The 20,936-nt window shown below is 46.3% G+C and overlaps 6 protein-coding genes and 1 pseudogene across 7 annotated transcripts; 4 read left to right on the top strand and 3 right to left on the bottom strand.

Moving 5' to 3' along the window:
• Positions 1-306: 306 nt before the first annotated feature.
• HKR1 (LALA0S17e00232g1_1) lies at positions 307-6,327 on the top strand (the record flags this gene model as incomplete). The annotated part of the gene is made up of 1 exon (XM_022775088.1): positions 307-6,327. One exon carries the CDS (start codon positions 307-309, stop codon positions 6,325-6,327), a length of 6,021 nt encoding a protein of 2,006 aa, XP_022631210.1.
• Positions 6,328-7,661: 1,334 nt separating this feature from the next.
• GIS4 (LALA0S17e00210g1_1) lies at positions 7,662-9,644 on the top strand (the record flags this gene model as incomplete). The annotated part of the gene is made up of 1 exon (XM_022775077.1): positions 7,662-9,644. One exon carries the CDS (start codon positions 7,662-7,664, stop codon positions 9,642-9,644), a length of 1,983 nt encoding a protein of 660 aa, XP_022631209.1.
• A 67-nt stretch (positions 9,645-9,711) lies between these two features.
• On the bottom strand, positions 9,712-11,859 carry SIP1 (LALA0S17e00188g1_1; the record flags this gene model as incomplete). The annotated part of the gene is made up of 1 exon (XM_022775066.1): positions 9,712-11,859. One exon carries the CDS (start codon positions 11,857-11,859, stop codon positions 9,712-9,714), a length of 2,148 nt encoding a protein of 715 aa, XP_022631208.1.
• A 1,313-nt stretch (positions 11,860-13,172) lies between these two features.
• On the bottom strand, positions 13,173-14,867 carry YAP1 (LALA0S17e00166g1_1; the record flags this gene model as incomplete). Its single annotated transcript, XM_022775055.1, has 1 exon — positions 13,173-14,867. One exon carries the CDS (start codon positions 14,865-14,867, stop codon positions 13,173-13,175), a length of 1,695 nt encoding a protein of 564 aa, XP_022631207.1.
• Positions 14,868-15,654: 787 nt separating this feature from the next.
• LALA0_S17e00144g (LALA0S17e00144g1_1) lies at positions 15,655-16,260 on the top strand (the record flags this gene model as incomplete). Its single annotated transcript, XM_022775044.1, has 1 exon — positions 15,655-16,260. The coding sequence occupies one exon, from the start codon at positions 15,655-15,657 to the stop codon at positions 16,258-16,260; it is 606 nt and encodes a 201-aa protein (XP_022631206.1).
• Positions 16,261-17,060: 800 nt separating this feature from the next.
• Positions 17,061-17,567, bottom strand: LALA0_S17e00122g (LALA0S17e00122g1_1; the record flags this gene model as incomplete). Its single annotated transcript, XM_022775033.1, has 1 exon — positions 17,061-17,567. One exon carries the CDS (start codon positions 17,565-17,567, stop codon positions 17,061-17,063), a length of 507 nt encoding a protein of 168 aa, XP_022631205.1.
• A 1,338-nt stretch (positions 17,568-18,905) lies between these two features.
• Positions 18,906-20,936, top strand: LALA0_S17e00100g (annotated as a pseudogene). Its single transcript has one exon. A coding segment is annotated over exon 1 (2,031 nt).

Raw genomic sequence — 20,936 nt, 5'->3', positions numbered from 1 at the left:
AAAAATATCTTGTCTCTACTAGGTAACCCATCGTGGAATAACGCAAGCGGAACGTTAATGCAAGAATGTGAGGTTTGACCAAAAATAATATCAAGCTTCGAAAAAAGAACAAAAGAGCCAATTGCTTCTACTTTGCAAGCTGCGTGCGAGGCCCATTCAATTTCTGAGTCACCGGCTGGCAAAAAACGGCACGATTTCCATCGCTACTACACTGTTCGACGCAGCTTTTCGGTGCCAAGCTCACGGCCATCACACTGGACTGATTGCTAACATTGGTCGGCTGCAAAGACTTGGCGATCCTTTTCCATGACTACAAGAGCGGAATCAAGAATTTCGACATGTTTGCTGGTGTGTATCCTGGCTCTGGTGGCTCCCACACTGGCGGGAAGCACTTTTTACAGGCGTGCAGCCCCGTTTCCAGAGCTGTCATTACAAAGTAATACTACTATCCGATCTTTGAGCTCTGCAGTATCTTTGAGTGCATCAGCAACCAGTGCTGGCTCTCTGGTTTCTTCTGCTGTCACATCATCACTGCCATCTCTGGCGACCCAAGATTCAGCTGAGTCCAGTAATTTGCAATCGCCTTCATCGATCACTCTCCCGACAAGCACCTTCTCTGCCGTTCTGCCTTCGAGTGTTCAAACCACCAGCGGGCTTTCTATACCCTCTTCATCATCCATTCAAAGCTACAGCGACCCTGATAGCGTCGTAACGTCCTCTTCCACGGGCAGTTTAGCTAAAAAGTTCTCGCAATCGATGGCTGCGAACTTAGCGGTATCTATTGCAGAATCCGTCACTACTGCGGGCAGTAGCGCCACATTGGGCGAACCTTCAAGCCCAACGAGTCCATCAATAATTGTCAGTGACTCCTCAACATTAGATCCAGATTCTGGTAGTCAGCAGCCCACCTCTGTATCGTCATCTAGTCCCACGCTAGTGAGCTCTACAGAAAGCTCCTCGTCAGATGAAATACCTTCCAGTACAAATGATGTCTCGACACAGGCACCATCGCACTACACAACGTATACGGACTCTACCGCAGGAGCAGAGCAAGAGTCATCCAAGAGCGATACGCAGGTCAGTTCTCCAGGGAACGCTTCGCCTTCCACCTTTACAAGCCCTTCGACAAGTGCGTCCACTTCTCAAAATTCTGAGAGTATTCAGGAGGCCACCGCATCGTCGCCGCTTGGCGCCGGTGGTGCCACCAGTACACCAAAAACGTCGGATACTGAGCAAGTGTCTTATTCGACAATGGACTCACAAGTGAACGACAACAGCTCCCCCTCGTCCACAGTCAACACACAGACGCGTAGTTCAGACCCGACTGACGGATCTTCTATTGAAATTACGAGTTCATCAACAGCGTCTATTGATACGACAGCCACCCCAGAATCCACCAATTCACCTTCTACAACAAAACAATCTAGCGGTGATGGTTTCATTCCGCCAACAACAAGTACTACCTCGGCAGCTAAAAGTACCGAGGCTGCATATGATACTGAATCTTCTACCAGTTCAAATCCTTCATCTACACAAAAAACTCGAATATCTTCTACTGTTGGGTTTCCCAGTACTGATGCCTCTTCAGAATCTACTTATAATTCGCCATCTCTAACCGATTCCTCTACCCAAGAAGACTTTTCGACTGGCAGCGTTACTAGCTCATTTACCTCTAGAGAAGCGCACACGACTAATGATTCACCCACGGCAACGCAGTCGCGCATGGATATACGCACTGATACCACCAAACCTGATCGTCCTTCTACTGTCTCTTCTGTTAATCCTGCGGTCGACAGTTTTAGCCCAGGAAGCACCAGTGGTACTGAGATGCCCACATCTCACTCTGCTACCGCGACTCCTACCACGATCGGTCCTTCACTTGAATCGGAGGCCTCAAGTTCCAATTCGCCCTCTGCCAGCGCTTATGATATCCCGCCCACATCGACCGCGAAAGCACCTACTCCTTCTGCCCGTACCCCTACATCGACAGAAGTCTCCTCAGTCCCTTCACCATTAGCCAGTGCTCCGAATTCGTTGTCTACCGATGAGACTTTATTACCATTCTCTTCCAGTTCCGATTCGTCCGGCCCGACTTCGCTTGAAGCATCAACTGGAACGTACAATCAGCCTACATCTACGACTAGTACGGATCTACAATCCGTTGCAAGTACCGTAATAGCATCGTCGATAAGGAATACCGGAATCCTAGGTGGTACATCAACTACTAGCTCATCCTCAACAGCGGATGTTGGTTCGAAGTTGAATACTATAGTTGGCGCAAGCTCAGAGTATACGGCTAGAAGCGCGGAAAGTGATTCTAGCAGTCTTACTGCTGAGGCTATATTTTCTACCAAATCTCAAACCTTGCCATCAGTCAGTACTGAAAGCCCCGCTCGAAGTACTGGCACCTTTCCGAAATTAACGGAGAGTAGCAATAGCGACAATTTCAGAACTGCTTCAACTCCGTCTCTTCTGCTACCCAACACACAGTCAAGCACAGAAAGCGTTTATTCTGAACCGATCGTTCTCTCACAAAGTACCTCATCCGACGCTTTGTCCTCACCTTTACATTCGAACGATGTATCGGGATCGCTTACAGGCGTACCATCGATCACCGGTAGCCAGGAATCTCTTCCCGCCTCTTCTTCTACCTTCACTTCTGCCTCTCTTTCCAATCAAAAGGCCTCTTTCGTCACCACAAGTGCGCAGGCTTCACACGAAAGCGGGTTCTCGACTCTTTCCACATTTTCTTTGGCGTCAAAATCACTTTCTGGAAGCTTACAAAAGGTATCGCAAGGTCCAATCGAACAAACTATTTCTCAAAGCACATCTGACTCTCTCCCTACTTTCTTGACCTCCTCGAATTCGATGTCAATGACGATCTCGCACGTCGGGACGGAGTTGCAAACAACTTATTCCGTATCCCAGTCCACATCTTCTCCTTTGATGGAGACTAGCTCGCTTGTTTCTTCACATCGAGGGACGCAACCTGGCAGTCTCACAGGCTCTACTTCCTATTCGCTGCCGAATTCTGGAGTCACGAATACACCATCCAGTATTCGTCCTTCCCTCGCCTCTGAGTCTTTGAATGTTGCTACTTACAAAGAATCATCATCCCGAGAGGTTCCATTTGTGAGCAGTGGGACTGTCACGCCTTTGGGAAGCTTTGAACAATCATCGTCGTCGAATGCCCACTATCTTTCCTCACAATTTTCTCAGTCGGAGACTTCCTTTTTAGATTCGACAATTAGTGGCTTGACGAGTGCCACATATTCCACAAACCCAAACACGGGATCTTCCGATGGTGCTTCAGCTTCTTTTGGAGGATCAACAGAAGGTCTGGGCTCTACGACCTCCGTTATGACATCTGATGTCGTTACGTCTTCTGGTCACTATTCCGTCGCGAGCAGTGTTCCAAATATGGAGAGCTCAAAATCCGCCCAATCTGCCCAATCCGTCCAATCTGACTTTCAAAGCAGTCTGCCATCGGCTACTATAAGATCCCGTGAGAGCGATCAACACTCACAACTAACAAACCTCGTATCCTCAGCTACAATGACTGAAGAGCGATCGTCTTTCGCGCAAACACTTCTTGCATCTACCGCATCTTTGGCGGGTACCACGCCAAGCGATTATAGAGCTTCTGGTTCTATTTTGACCGCGACTGAAGGATCTCAGAGCTCTACAGGTTCTTCGGCATTAATCACCAGTGGGACTCTCGTATCAGGGGAGACACATGCGACAGGTGAAGTATCGGCATCATTTGCATCACATGGACCGTCATCTTCCTCGGAAGGCCCAATTAATCCAACAACATCGAATTGGCTCCCCTCTAGCCTTGTCACGGCGCCGCCCTATGAGAGTGCCAGTCAACGATCAAGTTTTGACGCCAAGGCAACAGCAACTCTCCCACAAGTAATATTGCCCACAGCTCCCGTTGATCAGCCACACAACTACTCACAAATTACAGTGGGTTTCAAACGGGCCTTGAATTACCCTTTCCTAATCGACAATCCCCTTGCCTCAGCCCAGATTTTCAGCTTTCTTCCTGACATCTTGACGTATCCTTTCACGAAATGGCAAGACCATCATAAAAAAGCTAACATGAGTGTTCAATTTGAAAACTTGGCTATGACCTCAAGCACAACGGAACAGAGCAAACCCCTGGGTTCCAGATTCGAAACCCGATCTGACGACATTTATCGAAGATCTGCCATTACGACTGCCATAGAAGCTAGATGGGGTGGTAATTTTTCCGATGCTTTTCAAGCCAACTTTTCTGGCGTCGCTGTCAGTGAAATTATGCCATTGATAGTTGCTGGAGACAATTACATCAGTTCTATTGCTGTCGTTTACTTCCCTACAGATGCCATTAGTGTTTTGCAGAGAATGGTCCTGAATAATAATTCCAGAGTATATTCAAACCCTGATCCAGCCTTGCGATCTTTGTCACTGCTGATAAATCCCACCATTCCTCTCACAGGGCTTATTGACCCAACACTTTCGGGATCTGGTGGCTCTTCAGGAGGATCAAGCTCTTCACCAGGTATTGGGGGTGGTGGCACGGGCGGTTCTAGTACCGGCTCAGGAAATGAATCGACTAAAGGTGAATCAGGGGTGCTAAATGGCTACAGTCTTTTTAAAGTGACTTTTAGCAAAGCAAAAAGACTTCTCATATTCATACCAATTTTCCTATTTTTCCTAGCAACTTGGGTCTTAATCTCATTCGCATTTTTCGGCCGCCTCTTCAAGTTACCTCCAATCAGGCAGCGCCTTGAGCTAAAGGAGAAAGCATGGAACGTAGATGGTAGGACTGCTCAAGACTTTTTCATGGCCCCATTTAGTCGACGTCCGTCGCGCATATCAAGAGACTTAGAAAAGTATCTTCACAGTAACAGTTTCCCTGATGGTAACAGTAGCTCGGAGTCTTATGAAGATGACGATTTGATACCCATGGGGAACAATATGGTGTTCAGCAGAAGCACTGGCTTGTATTATCAAACGGATGAGGACGGTAACTTCTACTTTGCCGGAACACCTGCTAATGCTGATATTCCAGCTTTAGATACGGATGAAAGCGGTACACAGTTGCAGGGCGATGAAAATGATCCAGTCACTGAGGAACAGCACTCAACCTCAATCACACAATCTCGTCAGGTTTCGGAGCTAGATGAGCTGGACGTTGACGATGAAGGAAACGTTGAGCTGTCAGTCTTGGATTTCGAACGATTTTCTCTGGACAAGAACAATACTGACACTTTTGAAAGTTACAATAATGAAAACTTTTATAAGCTGAATCAGTTTCTGGCCAATTTGTCCGACTCGGAATATGCACAGTCACCGGCACATTTAACAAGTACCGGGACGCGCGAAGCAGATTCTAACAGCAACAGCGGATCCAAAGCAAACATTCTGTCAGATGAATCTTTGAATCTAATGGGACAGCTCTCCACTGAAGACGAAAACTTCGAAGACTATTTCTACAGTGAAGAACATGGAAGCGGGCTTGTTCCTGATGCTGCTAGCACAGGACAATATTCAGAGGACCTACCAAATGACGAATTCTTGGAAGGTGCAGATGACGTTGACGACTTCAACATTGATTCCGCATCAAACAGTGACGACGATGAAGTAAACGATGTCCATGTGGGCGAATTTGATGAGTTGGATGAAGTGATGTACCGAAGATTATCGACTGCCAGTGGCCTGACAGGGGCTTTAGGAGGGTCTTCGAGTTCTAATACGTTTGCGAGTAGCATTCCGCAGATCCAGTCTTCAAGCCGGGTATCGTCGTTCGGGAACACACACTCCCATTCTGGGCTTTCTGCGAATTCTGCTACTGGTTTTTTTGACAGCGCTAGAAGCGCGCCCCAAGCGGGACACATTTCCGACGAGGGTGGGCGTCCGAAACGACCTCCAAGACCGGCCTCAATCATTAGTCTTGAAAGAGACGATGAGACGCAGTTGACGCATGCAAGGCTCGCAATCGACGAAGAAGCATTGCCAGAACGTAGGGAAACAAGAGATTCAAGAACCGCAAAGGTCGGGGATTCGAAACAGAGGTCCGCTGAGAAAAACTCGCTCAATGTCCAGGAAAGATCCCGTAGCGCTACTGCGACGGGCCAGGAAAACTCTAGACGGGCGAGCTTCCGTCGATCTATTGCCTCCACGTTGCATGGCGCCAACATTTTCCATGGAAGTGGTCGGGCACGATCGTCTACGGTTCACGAGATGGGACCTCACGGGCATACCAAAAATGCTCTGCATAAAATACAAATATCGGGACCCATATCTTCAGAAAATTCTTTGGGGTGGGCCGATAATTAGCATGAACTTTGATATATAAAGTGTAATTATAAATGTACTCCTTACATTGTAAGTAGCGTCAGGGCATTGTAAGTGACAAGTATCTGGTGTCAGTGAATTGTACGTTATAGGTATGTGGTGTCAGCGACAGAATAGTATAAAACGATGAACACTTTTCCCCACCAGCGGGCCTCTTCAAGGGCAGAGCTCACGTCAGATTCATAAGTGACTCATGAACATGGCGAGACAGATCTTTCTAACTTTGTCAAAAGTCTCACAATGAATTTATGCCTTTGTGTTTTCCATTGCACTCATATATTAAAGCCTATGTCGTAAAAATCGACATTCAATCATTCACACTCTAACTTCAAAAACAAATACAATCGAAACAATCATTCCATTCTTCCTCTCCATGCTATAAAGCTACCACACTCCCCTCCTCTTCCTCTTTTCCTTATCTCCCCAACGCCATCTTGTCAGAATTCTTTTTACCCTGAAAACTCAACTCCCACCATTTTCCACCACACTCCCAGAAAGCCCAAATTGGCACCAAAAAATGGCCAAGTTTCCGCATACAATGACAACACCTCACACTTCATCCTAAACTCTCATTCTTCACCCCGCGCCAGGGTTTTTAAACATTTCTTTAAACCTGTCACCTATCCACGCTTACCCGGCCCCAAAACCCTGAGGCATTTTCGATATATTCTTTCCAGTATGGAATAATTCATTAACTATTACTACCTAGGCATTAATATCAGTAAACAGTATATATATAACGTGAAAAATGTAAGATCCGAACCATAACAGATATGAAATATTCACCACAAGTTAAAACATCCAAATAGACTAATTGATCCATCTGAAGATTGTGAGGATCATTGGAACTGGCGTAATTGGATGGTGAACCCAAGGTGAGCGCGGAAATTTGCTCGTGGTGTTTAGAAATTTCCATAATCTTTGTAAAGAATCCGATTGATATTTCGAGAGGTATTTCATATTTTTTTGTTTTCGGTGGAAACTGAAACCGGTTTTCAGTTTGAATTATTTGGGTAGAGGTGCGGACACTGTTGGTGTAATTATTCGGGATTCAAATTTCGGTTTTAGAGGCCCAATTGAGTTTTTTACTGCAAAACATTGTGCGTGAGTGAGTGCGATAGAAACATATTAAAAATACACACACGAATTGTTATTTGGACGTCTGTTGTTTGTGAGTGAGTGAGCGAGTGTGGTAGAGACATATTAAAAATACACACGCGAATTGTTATCTGGACGTCTGTTGTTTTTTGGGAGTTCGAGAACTAGATTTTGGCTTTCTTTGCTTTCTTTTCAATTCCCTTTAAAGACCGCCTAATATGCTTGGAAACTCTATCAAAGTCGACGATTATTTCGGCAATGACGACAATGGATTATGGGCGTGGTATCTGAGCAATTTGAGACGCGGGAATTTCGAAGAACTCAACAACAACGAATTGAAAGTTGCGCTCCTGAAAAGGTTCTTGAACGAACAGCTTCTGTCGGCAACGTTCCCGTTCAACAAAAAGCTGCTGCTGGTGTCTATCCCAGACGCTATTCACGAAAATACAAACCTGCTGGAGAATTTTTTGCGGGACTATTTCCATTTGGACGATCTGCAGCATATTCAGATCTGCAAATTGACCCAAGAACAATGCTACAACCACGAAAATCATTACCTTATCAGCGATAACCTTAGCAATTTCAACGATAGGTCGTTTTTGGAGTTCGGGGCTAAACACAGATCCGTTCACAATGAACTGTTACCTCCACCCCCGTCTTCCAACAACCAAACCAGCATCATAAGCGGAGAGACCGGATACGATTCATTGCGTTCTTCTTCGGGCATCCCAAGTCCTCAAACAGAGCCACAACCTTCCACAGTGATACTGGAAGATCTGGATTTCGATCCGCAGGTTCCTGCCTACCCGATCAGATCCGTCACTGTCGAATTCCCCGAATCTGTGTGTTCCAGTGATTGCGATGTTAGTAATCCCGACGACAGCCAATCGCAAGAATTATATGAGGACAGAGGGCTAAACAGTCACGACGATGACAATAGCAGTGAGCTCGTCCTCCAATTCAGACATCATAGCCTTCACAGTAGGAATTCTAAGAAACCTGCAGAGCTTTTGAAAGGCTCCAATGGCACCCAAACGGGGAACACTTCCTCAACAGGCATGTCGTCGATTCGAAGCACGGATGATTCGTCCTATGAGGGCGAGGCATTAACCCACACAATTACAAGAGAGGACACCAATTTATCATCGAACCCTGATGATGACAGCTTATCGGAATTATCGAGTGTTGATCACTCCCTAAGATCCTTGAGCTATGATTCTGAATGTTCTCCATATTCTAGCTCAATGACTTCCATTTTTCCCTCACTTTCTATTTCCGAGAAGTTCGGTCGATTCAGGCTGGTCCTGCAATCAATACTTATACAAAGACCAGAAAGCCGCCAATTATTTACAGCGATTAGGCAGTCCAATAACGACCCTAATGTGGCCCATGTCAACGACGATTGGCTTTTATATGACGACAAATTTTCCATGAACAATTTACAAATGCTTGCATTACACGATGTACTAGAGTTGAACAAATTCTTTCCCAAAGTTCTATTCTACACCCTGGTGATGATTCAGGACGATGTAGCTGCTGATGCTCAAGAGTATCGTCCAAACATTTCGCGTTTGTCCCCTAAACCAAACGTGTCCTTGTCTGCGTTATCAGACCGTACTCTACAATTGGAGCCCACCTTGAACTCCTCCTTAACTCAAGTAGCCACTTGCATGAGTGGTCCTAGCTTCGGCACATCAATATCTCCCTTCGGTGAATCATCTAGAGACGGCTTTGTTGGCGTTAACGAGGAGGAAGATGCGATGGAAAATGAGGACGTTTACAGAGCACAAGATCCGCAAATATACCAGCTCTATGCTGCAACTCGTACCAATTCCAACAAATCGACTGCCCATCGGTCGATTCGAACGGTCAAGAGCATAGGAGATTGGGCATTCCATCACGACTCTCCAACTAAGCAGCCACTATCCAGAACCGAGTCTCCAAGTGGAAGTGATCAGCCTAGTTACAGCGACATACTCTTGAAGACACAGTCAAAATCTTCGGCCAAGAGTGGCCTTTCTAAAACTTTCAGTGTCGGTTCTATGAGCACTGTTGCAAGAGCCAAGACTATGCCATCCATTCTCAAGCCTTTCAGTAGTTTTGACAATGAAGCCGTCCATTTGAAGCAGAAGGTGGCAAAGTTTAAGCGCAAGAGAATAATAAGACGCAAGAAGGCAGAGCCCAAATGCGTTATCATGTGAACCAGCCTCCACGCATCAAGTATTTTGTAAAATATGCATTTCAAAAGTCGGGGTACATTTCGAACCGTCAACTTTCCGTATTACCATAGTAACAGGGCGTATAGATAATTTGAGTGATGAATTTTCCTTCATACCTTGTCGTACAGCCGACACTAATGATCTCGTCTCTGATGCTGCTTGTCAAAAGATGGTTTAGATTGACATGAGGAACGATATGATTAACTCTGCTGTTAGATTCATTCTTTTTTTGGAAGCGACTAAAGACTGCATTTAAGAATGAAGAGTCCAAGTAAACGGGGAGATCGGGGGTAGGGTACTGTTGCAGAAAAGCTTCCTCAGCTGCCTGGGAATCGATTTTTCCATCTTGTTGCAGATCCGCAAAGAGTAGGTCTTGATTACAATCCTGAACCCGGTGCAGAAAGCTTGGACTATCCGTGCCATCCTCAACATGTTGCTGCGGTTGATCGTAAGAAGGCAACTCTGATTCGTCTTCAAAATTTGTCTTGAACAATTCTGGAATTTCATCAGAGTAGCTGTGCACTTTTTGCTGCGGAGGAGCAAGTAAATCGATACTGCTGGTGTGCCTCTGATTCAGTTGTGGTTTGAAAGAGTCAGACCTGCTGCAAACACCTGTGTAATCAGAAAAAGGCGTTCCTGTTCTCTCAAAATGGCGATGAGAACCTCTGTAATCGGAGGAAGATGAGTCTGACTTCATCTGCGGTCTCGGAGATTTTGAGTTTGGGATCCTTCCTCCATTATCATCGACCTCAGCATCTGTTACAGATGGAACATCTTTGGATGGTTCTATTGTTTCATGCCCGGAAACGACCTCGAACCAATTGACACAGGTGCCAAAAGAATCAGTGGCGGTGGGAAGAAAGTCGGAATGCCGTAATTCGCCATTAATCAAAAACTGAAATTTGTAGATCCCTGGTGGAAGGAATAAGTTTGGAGCGACCCAGCATTTCGAGCTTGCATCAAACGTCATGGGAATTTTCTTCGATTTATTATGCGGTCCCAAAACTGTCATGATGTCTCTGCTTACTATAGACATCTTGCATGTTTTAGGATCCACGATGTTATCCTTCCACTTGACCAGAACATGAGTTTCGATGGTTTCGTTTTGAGAATCTGAGTCTCGCCCTGATGGAGATATAATTTTCTGAGAGCTGTCCGTCCCACTGTAAGTACCCTCGAAATGCTCTGCTGTTCCCTTATCAAAGGAATCAATGCGGTCAAAATTGTCTTGCACCAGTCGAGGCATTGATATGGAGTTTTCGATCGTCTCTTCGTCAGTAGAACGAGCATGCATGACCTTGAAATCCGGTAGTTTCGTTCGTTCCGGATCCGAGCTTAAAGGTTTAAGCTTTTTAGGCCCAGGGTGATGCAATGTCTCACGAGAGCCGAGAAGTGAACCAATGGCGCCATTTTTCTTGTTGGTACTTCTTTTCCGCTTCATGGCATTTTCCAAAATGGAGTTGTTGATAAGCACGTCATTAGCACCTTGTAACAATGATTCTTCATCATCGCCGTCGTCGTCCGACATGAATGTATCAGACAATGCTGAACTGGACCTGCTAGATCTTCTTGGTGTACTTGCATTTGAAATGGGAAGATTTATGGATTCTCCGATCCTCCCTTCGACCAGTAGTTTTTTTAAAGAGTTGGTACTTGACAAATGATCCGGTAATGCATCTGTTTTGGTCGACTGAACCACAGGCGTGGCTGGACCTGGGCTTCTGAAAGCAGAAGCCGTACCTGCGGTGCTAGACGCTGTTGTGACAGTGGTTGGTTGCGTTTCAGAATTCTGCAACGACAGCTCCGCCAAAAAATCTCTGAGAGACGAGGACGGCGATTCATCAGCACTGGCGTGAGCTGTAATGCACATGGGAGGTGCAGGATTACCCAGGGGACTTTTTTTCAGCGCGAACGGCGCTGATGAATCTTGATTATTCACGTCTAGGGAATAATTTTTGCGGAATGGCGATTTAGCCGCATGCTGTTGGCCCGAGGATGGCGATCTCGATGCATTTTTCGACCCTGGAAGAACACGACTGGTCCATCCCAGCTTTTTCACTGTTTCAGGATTTCGTCCTGTGCCTCTACTGGGAAACAGCTGTGAAGTGATGGATCCTTGGCGGTCTCGAAACTCTTCCGTCAGCTGGGCTGTTCTTTTATTCTGCGGCGAATTCGCCGTGGACGGATTGTTTCCCATGACGAAAGGTAATTTTGAAACCCTGAAAACAACTGTCCAAGCTTCGTTTTGTACTTAAAAACTCGGTTTTTGGGCCTTCAGTTTTAAAGGGAAGGGGTCCTTTCAAACCGAATATTCTAATATACGAGTTTTTAGGCCTATTTATTGCTCTAAAAGCTACTACTATAGAATAATATCGCTGAGAGCAGAAAAAACGGTAGTTTTGACACTTGAAACAGTCTATATAACCTCTAAAGCTATGTTTTTATGTGCTTTTTGATGTGGCAACAAACCTTAAAGGGCTAGCAATTTCCAATTCTTAATTTCCAATACAGGGCCAATTTATGGATTAGTCTCTGGGGACGTCAGCGAAAAATTTCCTGGGGAAGGAAAAGTCACGTTAATAATCGAGGTTAATACTGTCGACGCTAAGCGTTGCAATGGAGACCAAAGAGGACAGGGGCGAGTGTTTTGGTTTGTTAATGATATATATTATGGTCACTGGTTTCTGCTATGTAGAATGAGTGATGTTTGCAGGAGTTTTGCCAAAAAAAATAAAATATTCGAGACATTTTTGAACCGTTACACAGAGTTCAGACCTGATTAATTACGAGACCACACTACGGAAAAATGTGCAGGTTTCGAAGCGCGTTTTTGTCCTTGCAAACAATCAGTTTTTAAAACTGTGTCCATATCACTTTGTACTATACTGTCATTGAAAGGCTCACATAGTGTCAGCGAGTATCTATCCCAAAAAAGCGTTGTCCCAAATAGCACAAAAGCTCAAAATTGTCTCAAGAGGGTTGTTGCCACGCTTAGCGCTCGAGTGTTCGAGCTGTGCTCCCTGACATATGCGATGCGTAACGGATACTTCAATGTTCGAATGACCAACCCATCATGTGATCCGAGGGCTACTCACGAGCATGTGCCTTCACACGGATTTTCATATGAGTAACCCATCATGTATCACGAACGTTGCCTGCGGGTTTGGTGCTCACTTAACGTATTGGGATGTCCAAAGAGTTAAGATGTGACGTCCTGGCTGGACTTGAGCGAGTTTTGAAATAAGAACTTATATCCTGAACATCGCCCCCGCCCGACAATCACAATTTCATAATCCTTTATTACTTGTTGTTGTTACGAATACGCTGCTATAAACAAAACTCATGGGGTATAGTGCATTCGTGTCCGTTATCGCGAACCACTGTGTCATATAATGTACCGCTAAAACCACAGCATTAGCACAAGAATCTACGGGAATAGGTTCCAGCGGGCCATTACCATTATAATCACCTTGAACCGGTATTTTAATCCTTTATAATCCTCCTGATACGTCACGTCATGTGCTTCGACAAAGCCATCTGAACGTCGTCTGCATTAATGACAACTCCCCTCTCGGAACACTTGGCCTTGGTTCTTAATTCGAAACACAAGCTGTCAATGTCAAGGTCCGAGTATTTAGGGTGCGCAGTAACACGGTCCCATATTTCAGAGCATTTTAGCATTGCTCCATCTCGCGCAGGAACAACATCTTCCACCACTCCCGTCTGTTCATCGGGAGACGCTGAAGAAGAAGCAAGCGTTTTTTCCACAGGCGCTTGATCGGGCACGGTGATCGTGGTTGATACACTTGATTCTGAAACCGAGTGAGACGAGCCAGCAAAATTCGAGTTCGAATTGGCGTTCTCGGACATCAATCCCAGGTTTGGTCTGAAAGGATCGTAATCGCTCTCTTCGGTCGTCAATTGATTCACCGTAGGGTCTTCTTCAAAAAACTGGGTCAAAACGTCATCAGAATTGTGATTGAACAACCGGTCTTGTTGGTCTGAAGGAAAAGCAAGAGAAGTATCAATAAATGGAAGGGAGTCTGCAGTGTATGTCGACTCTCGTACCACATTATTCATTTTAGAGAACTCTGCACCTCCAAACATCCATTTGTTGACAGGATCATCGGACTCCGTGCCAAAGGCACTTTGACCAAACTGTGGCGAGTCCCAGGAGTTCGTAAGAGTCAATTGTTCCGGTTGTTGAGTAACTTGCTGTCGCTGTGCCGCCTGCGGAAGCTGCTGTGTGTTTTTGGGAGACCTCGCAGAGGAAGCGGACGGCGACGAAACTGAAGGCACTCGAGACTGTTGCAAGCGCTGTATAATCGGTGACGATTGCGAAGAGGGACTGTTTTTCTTTGGCATTGGACACTCGCGAGTTCCACAAGCTTCATTGAGTTGACTGCAGAAATCTGACACTTGCTCATCGAAATGAGAATTGAAATCGAAATCGTTGCTCAAAGCGTTAGAATTAGTGGAAGGTGTGAATTTGGGTAGGCTTTGATTGTCGCTGGTATTGTTGTAGCTAAAGAGATCCAACGATCCTGAAGATGTGCTTGGAGTTGGAGCCAAAAAGGGCAACGATTTGTTGGGAGGGAGACCAGAAGACGCAGTTGTGGAGGCACTATCCGCAGGCGATGTGTTCGAGACCATCCCCAGCTTGGGATACTCAAAAGTGAAGCTCATCTTGCGTTGCATGCTTTCATTGATCTTGGCTGCGTCATTCATTGGACTGGAATTCTCGCTTGCATCGGTAGGCGTGGTGTTGCAAGTGTTTCTGCCATCGGAGCGACTTCTACTGCGACTGCGACTGATGCTTCCGCTGTCAGACCTGCCACGAAGGTGTTCGTGCCGTTTCTGCAACTGTTCGGACTTGGCAAGATACTGGAGCACATGCGAGTCCGAAGGCTGCTGGGGCCGATACTGCTGGAGCTCACTGACGAGCTGTTGCAGCTGGCCACGCAGGAAATCCGATTCCATTTCGCTTTGCTGCTGCACATGTTCCAGCTGCAGCACTTTGTCTTCAAGCTCTTTCATTTTCTGCTCTTTACGTTCGCGGAATGCTCTTTGAGCAGCTCGATTTTGCGCCGTACGTTTGTTTTTGGCTTCTGTGTCGAGCGGTTTACGACCCGGCTTGGAGCCTCTGCGTTTGGCCGGGTCCTCTGGAGGCACGGGGGAGTCCAAAACCCGTTTAACAGTGGTCATAACAGGCGGTTTTGTTGTTGACGATGATGATGTTGATGATACGAGGTTTTCCGCCAGTTTATGAGCGAGTAACCTCTAGAAAGAGAAAACGGCACAGTATCCTCAAACAGACACTCCAAAGATACTTTGAATGAGGTGGATGGAACTCCTCTTGACACTTTTGAACCCGGTTTATACCAGTTCTCACGCCTTTCTAACACTTATCTCTGTAGCTGACTAAAAATTGGGCTCTAGCAAGTGCTACAATAACGGTACGGACTTCGTTGGAAAACGACTAAACTTGGGGCGAAGTAACGATGTGGAGTTTGCTAATTTCGTGTTGAATCTAAAGTCTTGTTAACGCGGTGACTAAATGTGCACGATGTAGTTTAGTTTGTGTGGGTGGCGAATGTCGATAGTGTGTTTTATTATTAAGTTATAGGTTGTAATGGGAAAGAGGCTGGCCATGAGATGATGAGTAAAACAATGAAAATTGAAAAACAGGGGCATCACGTGCTGCGAAAGGAGTCACGTGACAAGAGGGGTAAAAGACGATTTGAAATCAATAGTCACGTGGTCAGTGGGGGAAGATTGTGAAGGAGTGTAAAGATACACTACTCTGATGACAGTTAAACCCATACGGATGTAAACCTAGCTTGATGGATCGATCGGATGTAAAAAGATATAAAAACGTCAGTATACTGAGGATGATGTTGATCGGATTCAATTGAGTTTTTATTTTTCACTTGGAAACAATCTGTCAAGCAATAAATTCCCCTTCCTCACCGATTCTTCAGAACAAACAAAAATGTCCAAATCTTACTTCGTCTCTGGTGGTAATCGTGGAATTGGATTTGCCCTCGTCAAATTGCTCAGCTCTGACTCTCAAAACACGGTGATTGCCGGTGCCCGCAATGTGGAAGGTGCCTCTGAACTGAAGAAATGGGCCGATTTGCATTCTAACGTGAATATCGTGTCGTTGGACGTTTCCATCGCTGCAAGCAACGAAGGGGCTGCCAAAGAAGCCGCTCGTATTTTACCAGATGGACTCGACGTGCTGATTGCAAACGCCGGCATCTCAAAGTCCTACAACACTATTTTGGAGAGCTCTGACGATTTGTACTACGAACATTTCACGGTCAATACCTTGGGCCCTATCCGAATTTTTCGCGCTTTCAAAAGTTTGTTGGACAAGAAGTCGACTAAGCACTTCGTGGTAGTGTCTTCTGCGGCGGGTTCTCTTGCCAACAACATCGATTTCCCCATCTCAACCTCTTGCTACGGTTTATCAAAAGCTGGGCTCAATTTAGCTGAGTCCGGAGGGCTACGAGATTGCGGTTGTTCATCCTGGTCTCGTCGGAACCGACATGGGCTATCAGGCTTTGAACGATGTCAGGTTCAAAGATGTGTTTGAGGAATTACTCAAGGCATTCCCGCCCATCACCCCGGATGAATCGGCAGACGCCATCAGCACGAACGTTTTGGACAAAATGCTCGAAGTTGCAGGCAGATTTACTTCCTATGACGGATCTGAAGTTCCATGGTAATTCAATAGCCGATGCAGCTCACACTATAGGCAGGATTTTAAATATACATTACAATATGACCCTAGAAAACCAAAGGCCTTCAAACTTACCAGCAGACGAGAAGATCTGGCATTTGAAACAATGCGTGACTCTGATACACAAGGACAAACTTTCTGGCCCGCTTCTGAACCGTGCATGCTGTGAGAACAACAAACGTTTGTGTCTGACTACAGGAACATCACTCTGTACTATTATGTCGCCGCGGTCGAACCTTCGTATGAGAGCTTCGTAACGTCTTTGCCTGGAACTCCAATCGAGAAACAAGGCATACGTCTGTTAGAGGTGAGAGTGGTGGCAATGATTTGTTCAGCTCCCTTGTCTCTGATGTAGTATGGTGTCACATTATTCCAAAAAGACAAGGCTCCCATTTTTCCACATCAAATATTCAGAACAAGCAGTTCTCGAGTCCTTCCCTTGAACACCAAAGACATGCCGAGCTGTAGCCCATAGTCTTTCCTAATGTTCAGGACTTCATTCTTCAACGTACCAAAGTTCATGTGTCATTTTTTATTAGGCTGTCATTGGGCCATCGATCGCGTAATTTAGAAAACCATTTTGGAGGTGGTTCACACAACTAAAACTATAAACTGTTCTTTCTTGGAAACTCGATCAAATAGAAATATACCAATTAACGCATGATGAGCCCCCGCTTTCTATCAGGACTACGGTGACTGCACAACCCCAACCCCATTTCTTCCTCGATACCAAAGTGCTTTCCGCTCAAAAGTCGCCCGTCTGTCGTCAAGGCGACGAATACGATGTTGCCACACAGCACTGTATGCTTAACGGGGCGGAGTGCTTCCATGACCTGGATAATTACAGAAGCCACGCAACCCAAGAAATCTAACGCACCAAAATTCTCGACCACTCTGGGTGCTGGCTGTTGATACCCAGGAGAAGAAAAGCATGCTACGTGAATCCAGAATTGAACCCATTTTTTGGGCCCGAAAGTCCGCCAAGGATGTGTTGCCACTAGCGCGCGGGCTCCCAAATACGAGCCCAGAAGTGTTCCGTCGGTCGACGTCTGCCCTTCTTTCTGTCCGTGTTCGTACGACTTGCATCGCAGATCTTTTGTTTTGACCTCTGTCAGAAAGACCGTGTTGTGGTCGTTCCTCATGACGACCGGCTTTCGCATCTACGAAACCTCTCTCCTGTTGCTGCTGCTGCTGCCTATCTCATCGTGCGCATTTTTGTGGGTTTTTTTCTGGGCCAGAAAACCCCACCCAGACACCTCAGATACCCGTGGCTGAACGATGACTACTCACACATGCGTTTCTACACTGTTCGTCTACATTTTTCACAGTAGCAGCGGTCGCTAGTATCTTCTAAAAGAGCCTTTATTCACAGAGACTCAACCCGATGCGTGCGTTGCCAACCACCCGAAACGCTTACCCACATCAACCATTGTGAGAATGAAGCTTTCCTGCACAGAGCTAGCTAGAATAAATGACCTTACATCTGGACCCGTCGCTCGTGATCTAGCATGCACATCATTTGCATGACCTACTTTCTTTTTTCCTCGAGCCCGTCATCGCTGCAGAGTGCGTCTTCCGTGCGGCTTCTGTGCATGAGAACTCGAAACGGAAGGTGCAGGCACGATGCGTGACCGTCTGTGCTCAGGCCGCTCGAGCGGTATCTTCAGCCGCGCCAGCAGTGGGCTACGTGGAATGTGGGAATATGACTTTGCCAGTCCGTACCTGCAGGCGCCATGGTGCATTAACGGAGACGCACACCCTCTCTACACTTTAGGAAATTTCGACCCTGGATGTCTCTTGGGACAAAACAACAGTTTCTGCACTGACCTTCTCGCTTGTCACTGCAGTTTGAGTTGGCTTTGGCTAAGTCAACGGGCTACGGGGCCTGCCTGTTGCTAAGAAGCTACACCCTCATTTTTTTCCTGAGTTGTGTGCTGAACTTAGTTGACGTTGACGTTGACGCGCCGGCTCATAACTATGACTGCTGGTGCTGTGCTCATTCCGGACCTACACCACTGTCCCAGGGCGTCGCTTCCATCTTCTGAGGTACTCATTTCTGCATTCCAAGGCTGAGATCATCTTCCGTTGCTAGTGGTGACCGAGGACGTTAGAATAAAAAAAGAAACGAAGGTCCAGCGGACGACGCATTTCTGCGTCCGGCTCTAGCCGCTGGACAGACCGACACGTATCGCCTCAAAATAAATGCACTTCCGTTCTCGACCTTCGGTGATGATCGTCGAACGCCCCACAATTCCGGCGTCCTCCTTTTTCCTGCGCTTAACGTTCTATCTGATGACTTTAATTGATAAAATTGTAAAAACGGTAGCGGGCCTTCGAATATCTTGGCTTGATATATGAATTCTTTTTTTCATAAGTCATCAAGTCAGCCAAACAGTTGTGAGAGCTATTTCCCGCCCTACTGCTAGCAGAAGAGTAATCGAGGTCTTAGCCGTATTCTACCCATCAAGTGGCGGCTGCGTTGCACGACGTCCGGCTCGATGCTGCACCCAATATTCTTACTAGTGTTATTTCGCTTTTTTGGCCTCGCTGATGCCAAAGCTCTGTCCGGGGTGTTCACCAACTTATCAATTGATCCTCCATCATATCCATTTCCGGAAACGCTATGGAACGCAAACCTTGATTATGCTATAACTGGAGCCATGGCCGCGGCCCAGGGTGATACATTCAGCATCACCATGCCAAATGTGTTCAAATTATACGGTTCCGTGACGATTGGGTCGAGCAGCTACATCCCCATATCAGATCAGAACGGTGCTACTTTTGCGAACTGTGCCATCAACAATGGTTTTATTGACTCGTCAACATCCTCTTTAATGTGCACTGTCAGCAGAAACAACATACAAACGGTTTCAGGAACCATTACCTTCAATTTTGTGTTTGCCGATGGTGGTTCTTCATCACCTGGAGCTCTGGCGGCTGCCAATAAGTGGAAAATTGGTGTCAATACGGTGACTTGGGACTCTTTATCGGCCACCGTCTCTCTAGACTATAATCCGCAAATCACCGCGTTAGCAACTGCTTCCAATTTTAATGGTTATGATGACCAATTACCTGCAACGGGTACACTTCAATTCGCATACTACTTGGGGCGTGCCTGTAGCAAAGCCTTCAATGAAGTGATGACCATCGTTTTTACAGGCTCCCCCAACAATGTGGGTAGTCTGGACAACTGCAAAAATGTTCAAGTTTCCATGGCCAGTGCGTTCAACAGTTGGAACATGCCCTTGAGTGCTACTAGTGCGCCCAGTGGTTACAAGCTTTCTTGTTCCGGTAACACGGTTGTCGTAAGCGCTAGCAGTATCCCTGCCGGCTACCATCTTTTCGTCAATGCCTATCAAGTAATTGATAGAAGTTATACGGGGACCAGCTCCCTTTACTTTCAAAATACATATCGTGAGAGTTTCATTTGCGGTGCAAGTACGATTGCAACGGCGTATGCTAAGCGTGTTAATTTTTACGCTGGAACAGCGAGCGGAGGTGGGTCTGGGGTTTATATTACGCCGACTACTACGACCTCTGGGTGGTCTGGCTCGTTCACGACAATGACTACTTCCACTGTGGCTTTCACTGGGTCAGATGGAAATTTAAGTCCGCAGCCGTTAGTGATCATCGAAGTCCCAACAAAGGGTTTCAGCTCTACAGCTTACAGTGCTTGGACCGGTGAGGCAACTTCCACTTACGGCACCTCTTTACTAAGCTCAACCGGTAAAGATGGCACCATCACCGTCCAAACAATCTACTACGTTGAGACCCCGATAGTGAATGTCGTCAGCACGACGATCACTCCATGGACAGGATCTGTGACATCCACATATTCTACCAGCGCATCGACATTCACCGGGTCTGACGGCAAACAAACGATACAGACCGTATATTACGTCAAGACCCCAATAGTGAATGTCATCAGCACGACAATTACTCCATGGGCAGGATCTGTGACATCCACATATTCTACCAGCGCATCGACATTCACCGGGTCTGACGGTAAGCAAACGATACAGACGGTATATTACGTTGAGACCCCAATAGTGAATGTCATCAGCACGACGATCACTCCATGGGCAGGATCTGTGACATCTACCTATTCTACTAGTGCGTCGACATTCACTGGGTCGGATGGTAAGCAAACAATTCGAACAATCTACTACGTGGAGACCCCAATAGTGAATGTCATCAGCACGACAATTACTCCATGGGCAGGATCTGTGACATCCACATATTCTACCAGCGCATCGACATTCACCGGGTCTGACGGTAAGCAAACGATACAGACGGTATATTACGTTGAGACCCCAATAGTGAATGTCATCAGCACGACGATCACTCCATGGGCAGGATCTGTGACATCCACATATTCTACCAGCGCATCGACATTCACTGGGTCGGATGGCAAACAAACGATACAGACCGTGTATTACGTTGAGACCCCAATAGTGAACTCGACTGTGACGACCGGATGGACAGGTAAAATCACTTCGACCTACTCCACTCAACTCACAACGTTTACT

Source organism: Lachancea lanzarotensis, scaffold LALA0S17 (genome assembly GCF_000938715.1).
Source record: "Lachancea lanzarotensis genome assembly LALA0, scaffold LALA0S17, whole genome shotgun sequence".
Taxonomy (NCBI): domain Eukaryota; kingdom Fungi; phylum Ascomycota; class Saccharomycetes; order Saccharomycetales; family Saccharomycetaceae; genus Lachancea; species Lachancea lanzarotensis.
This window is presented reverse-complemented; position numbering and strand designations above follow the sequence as displayed.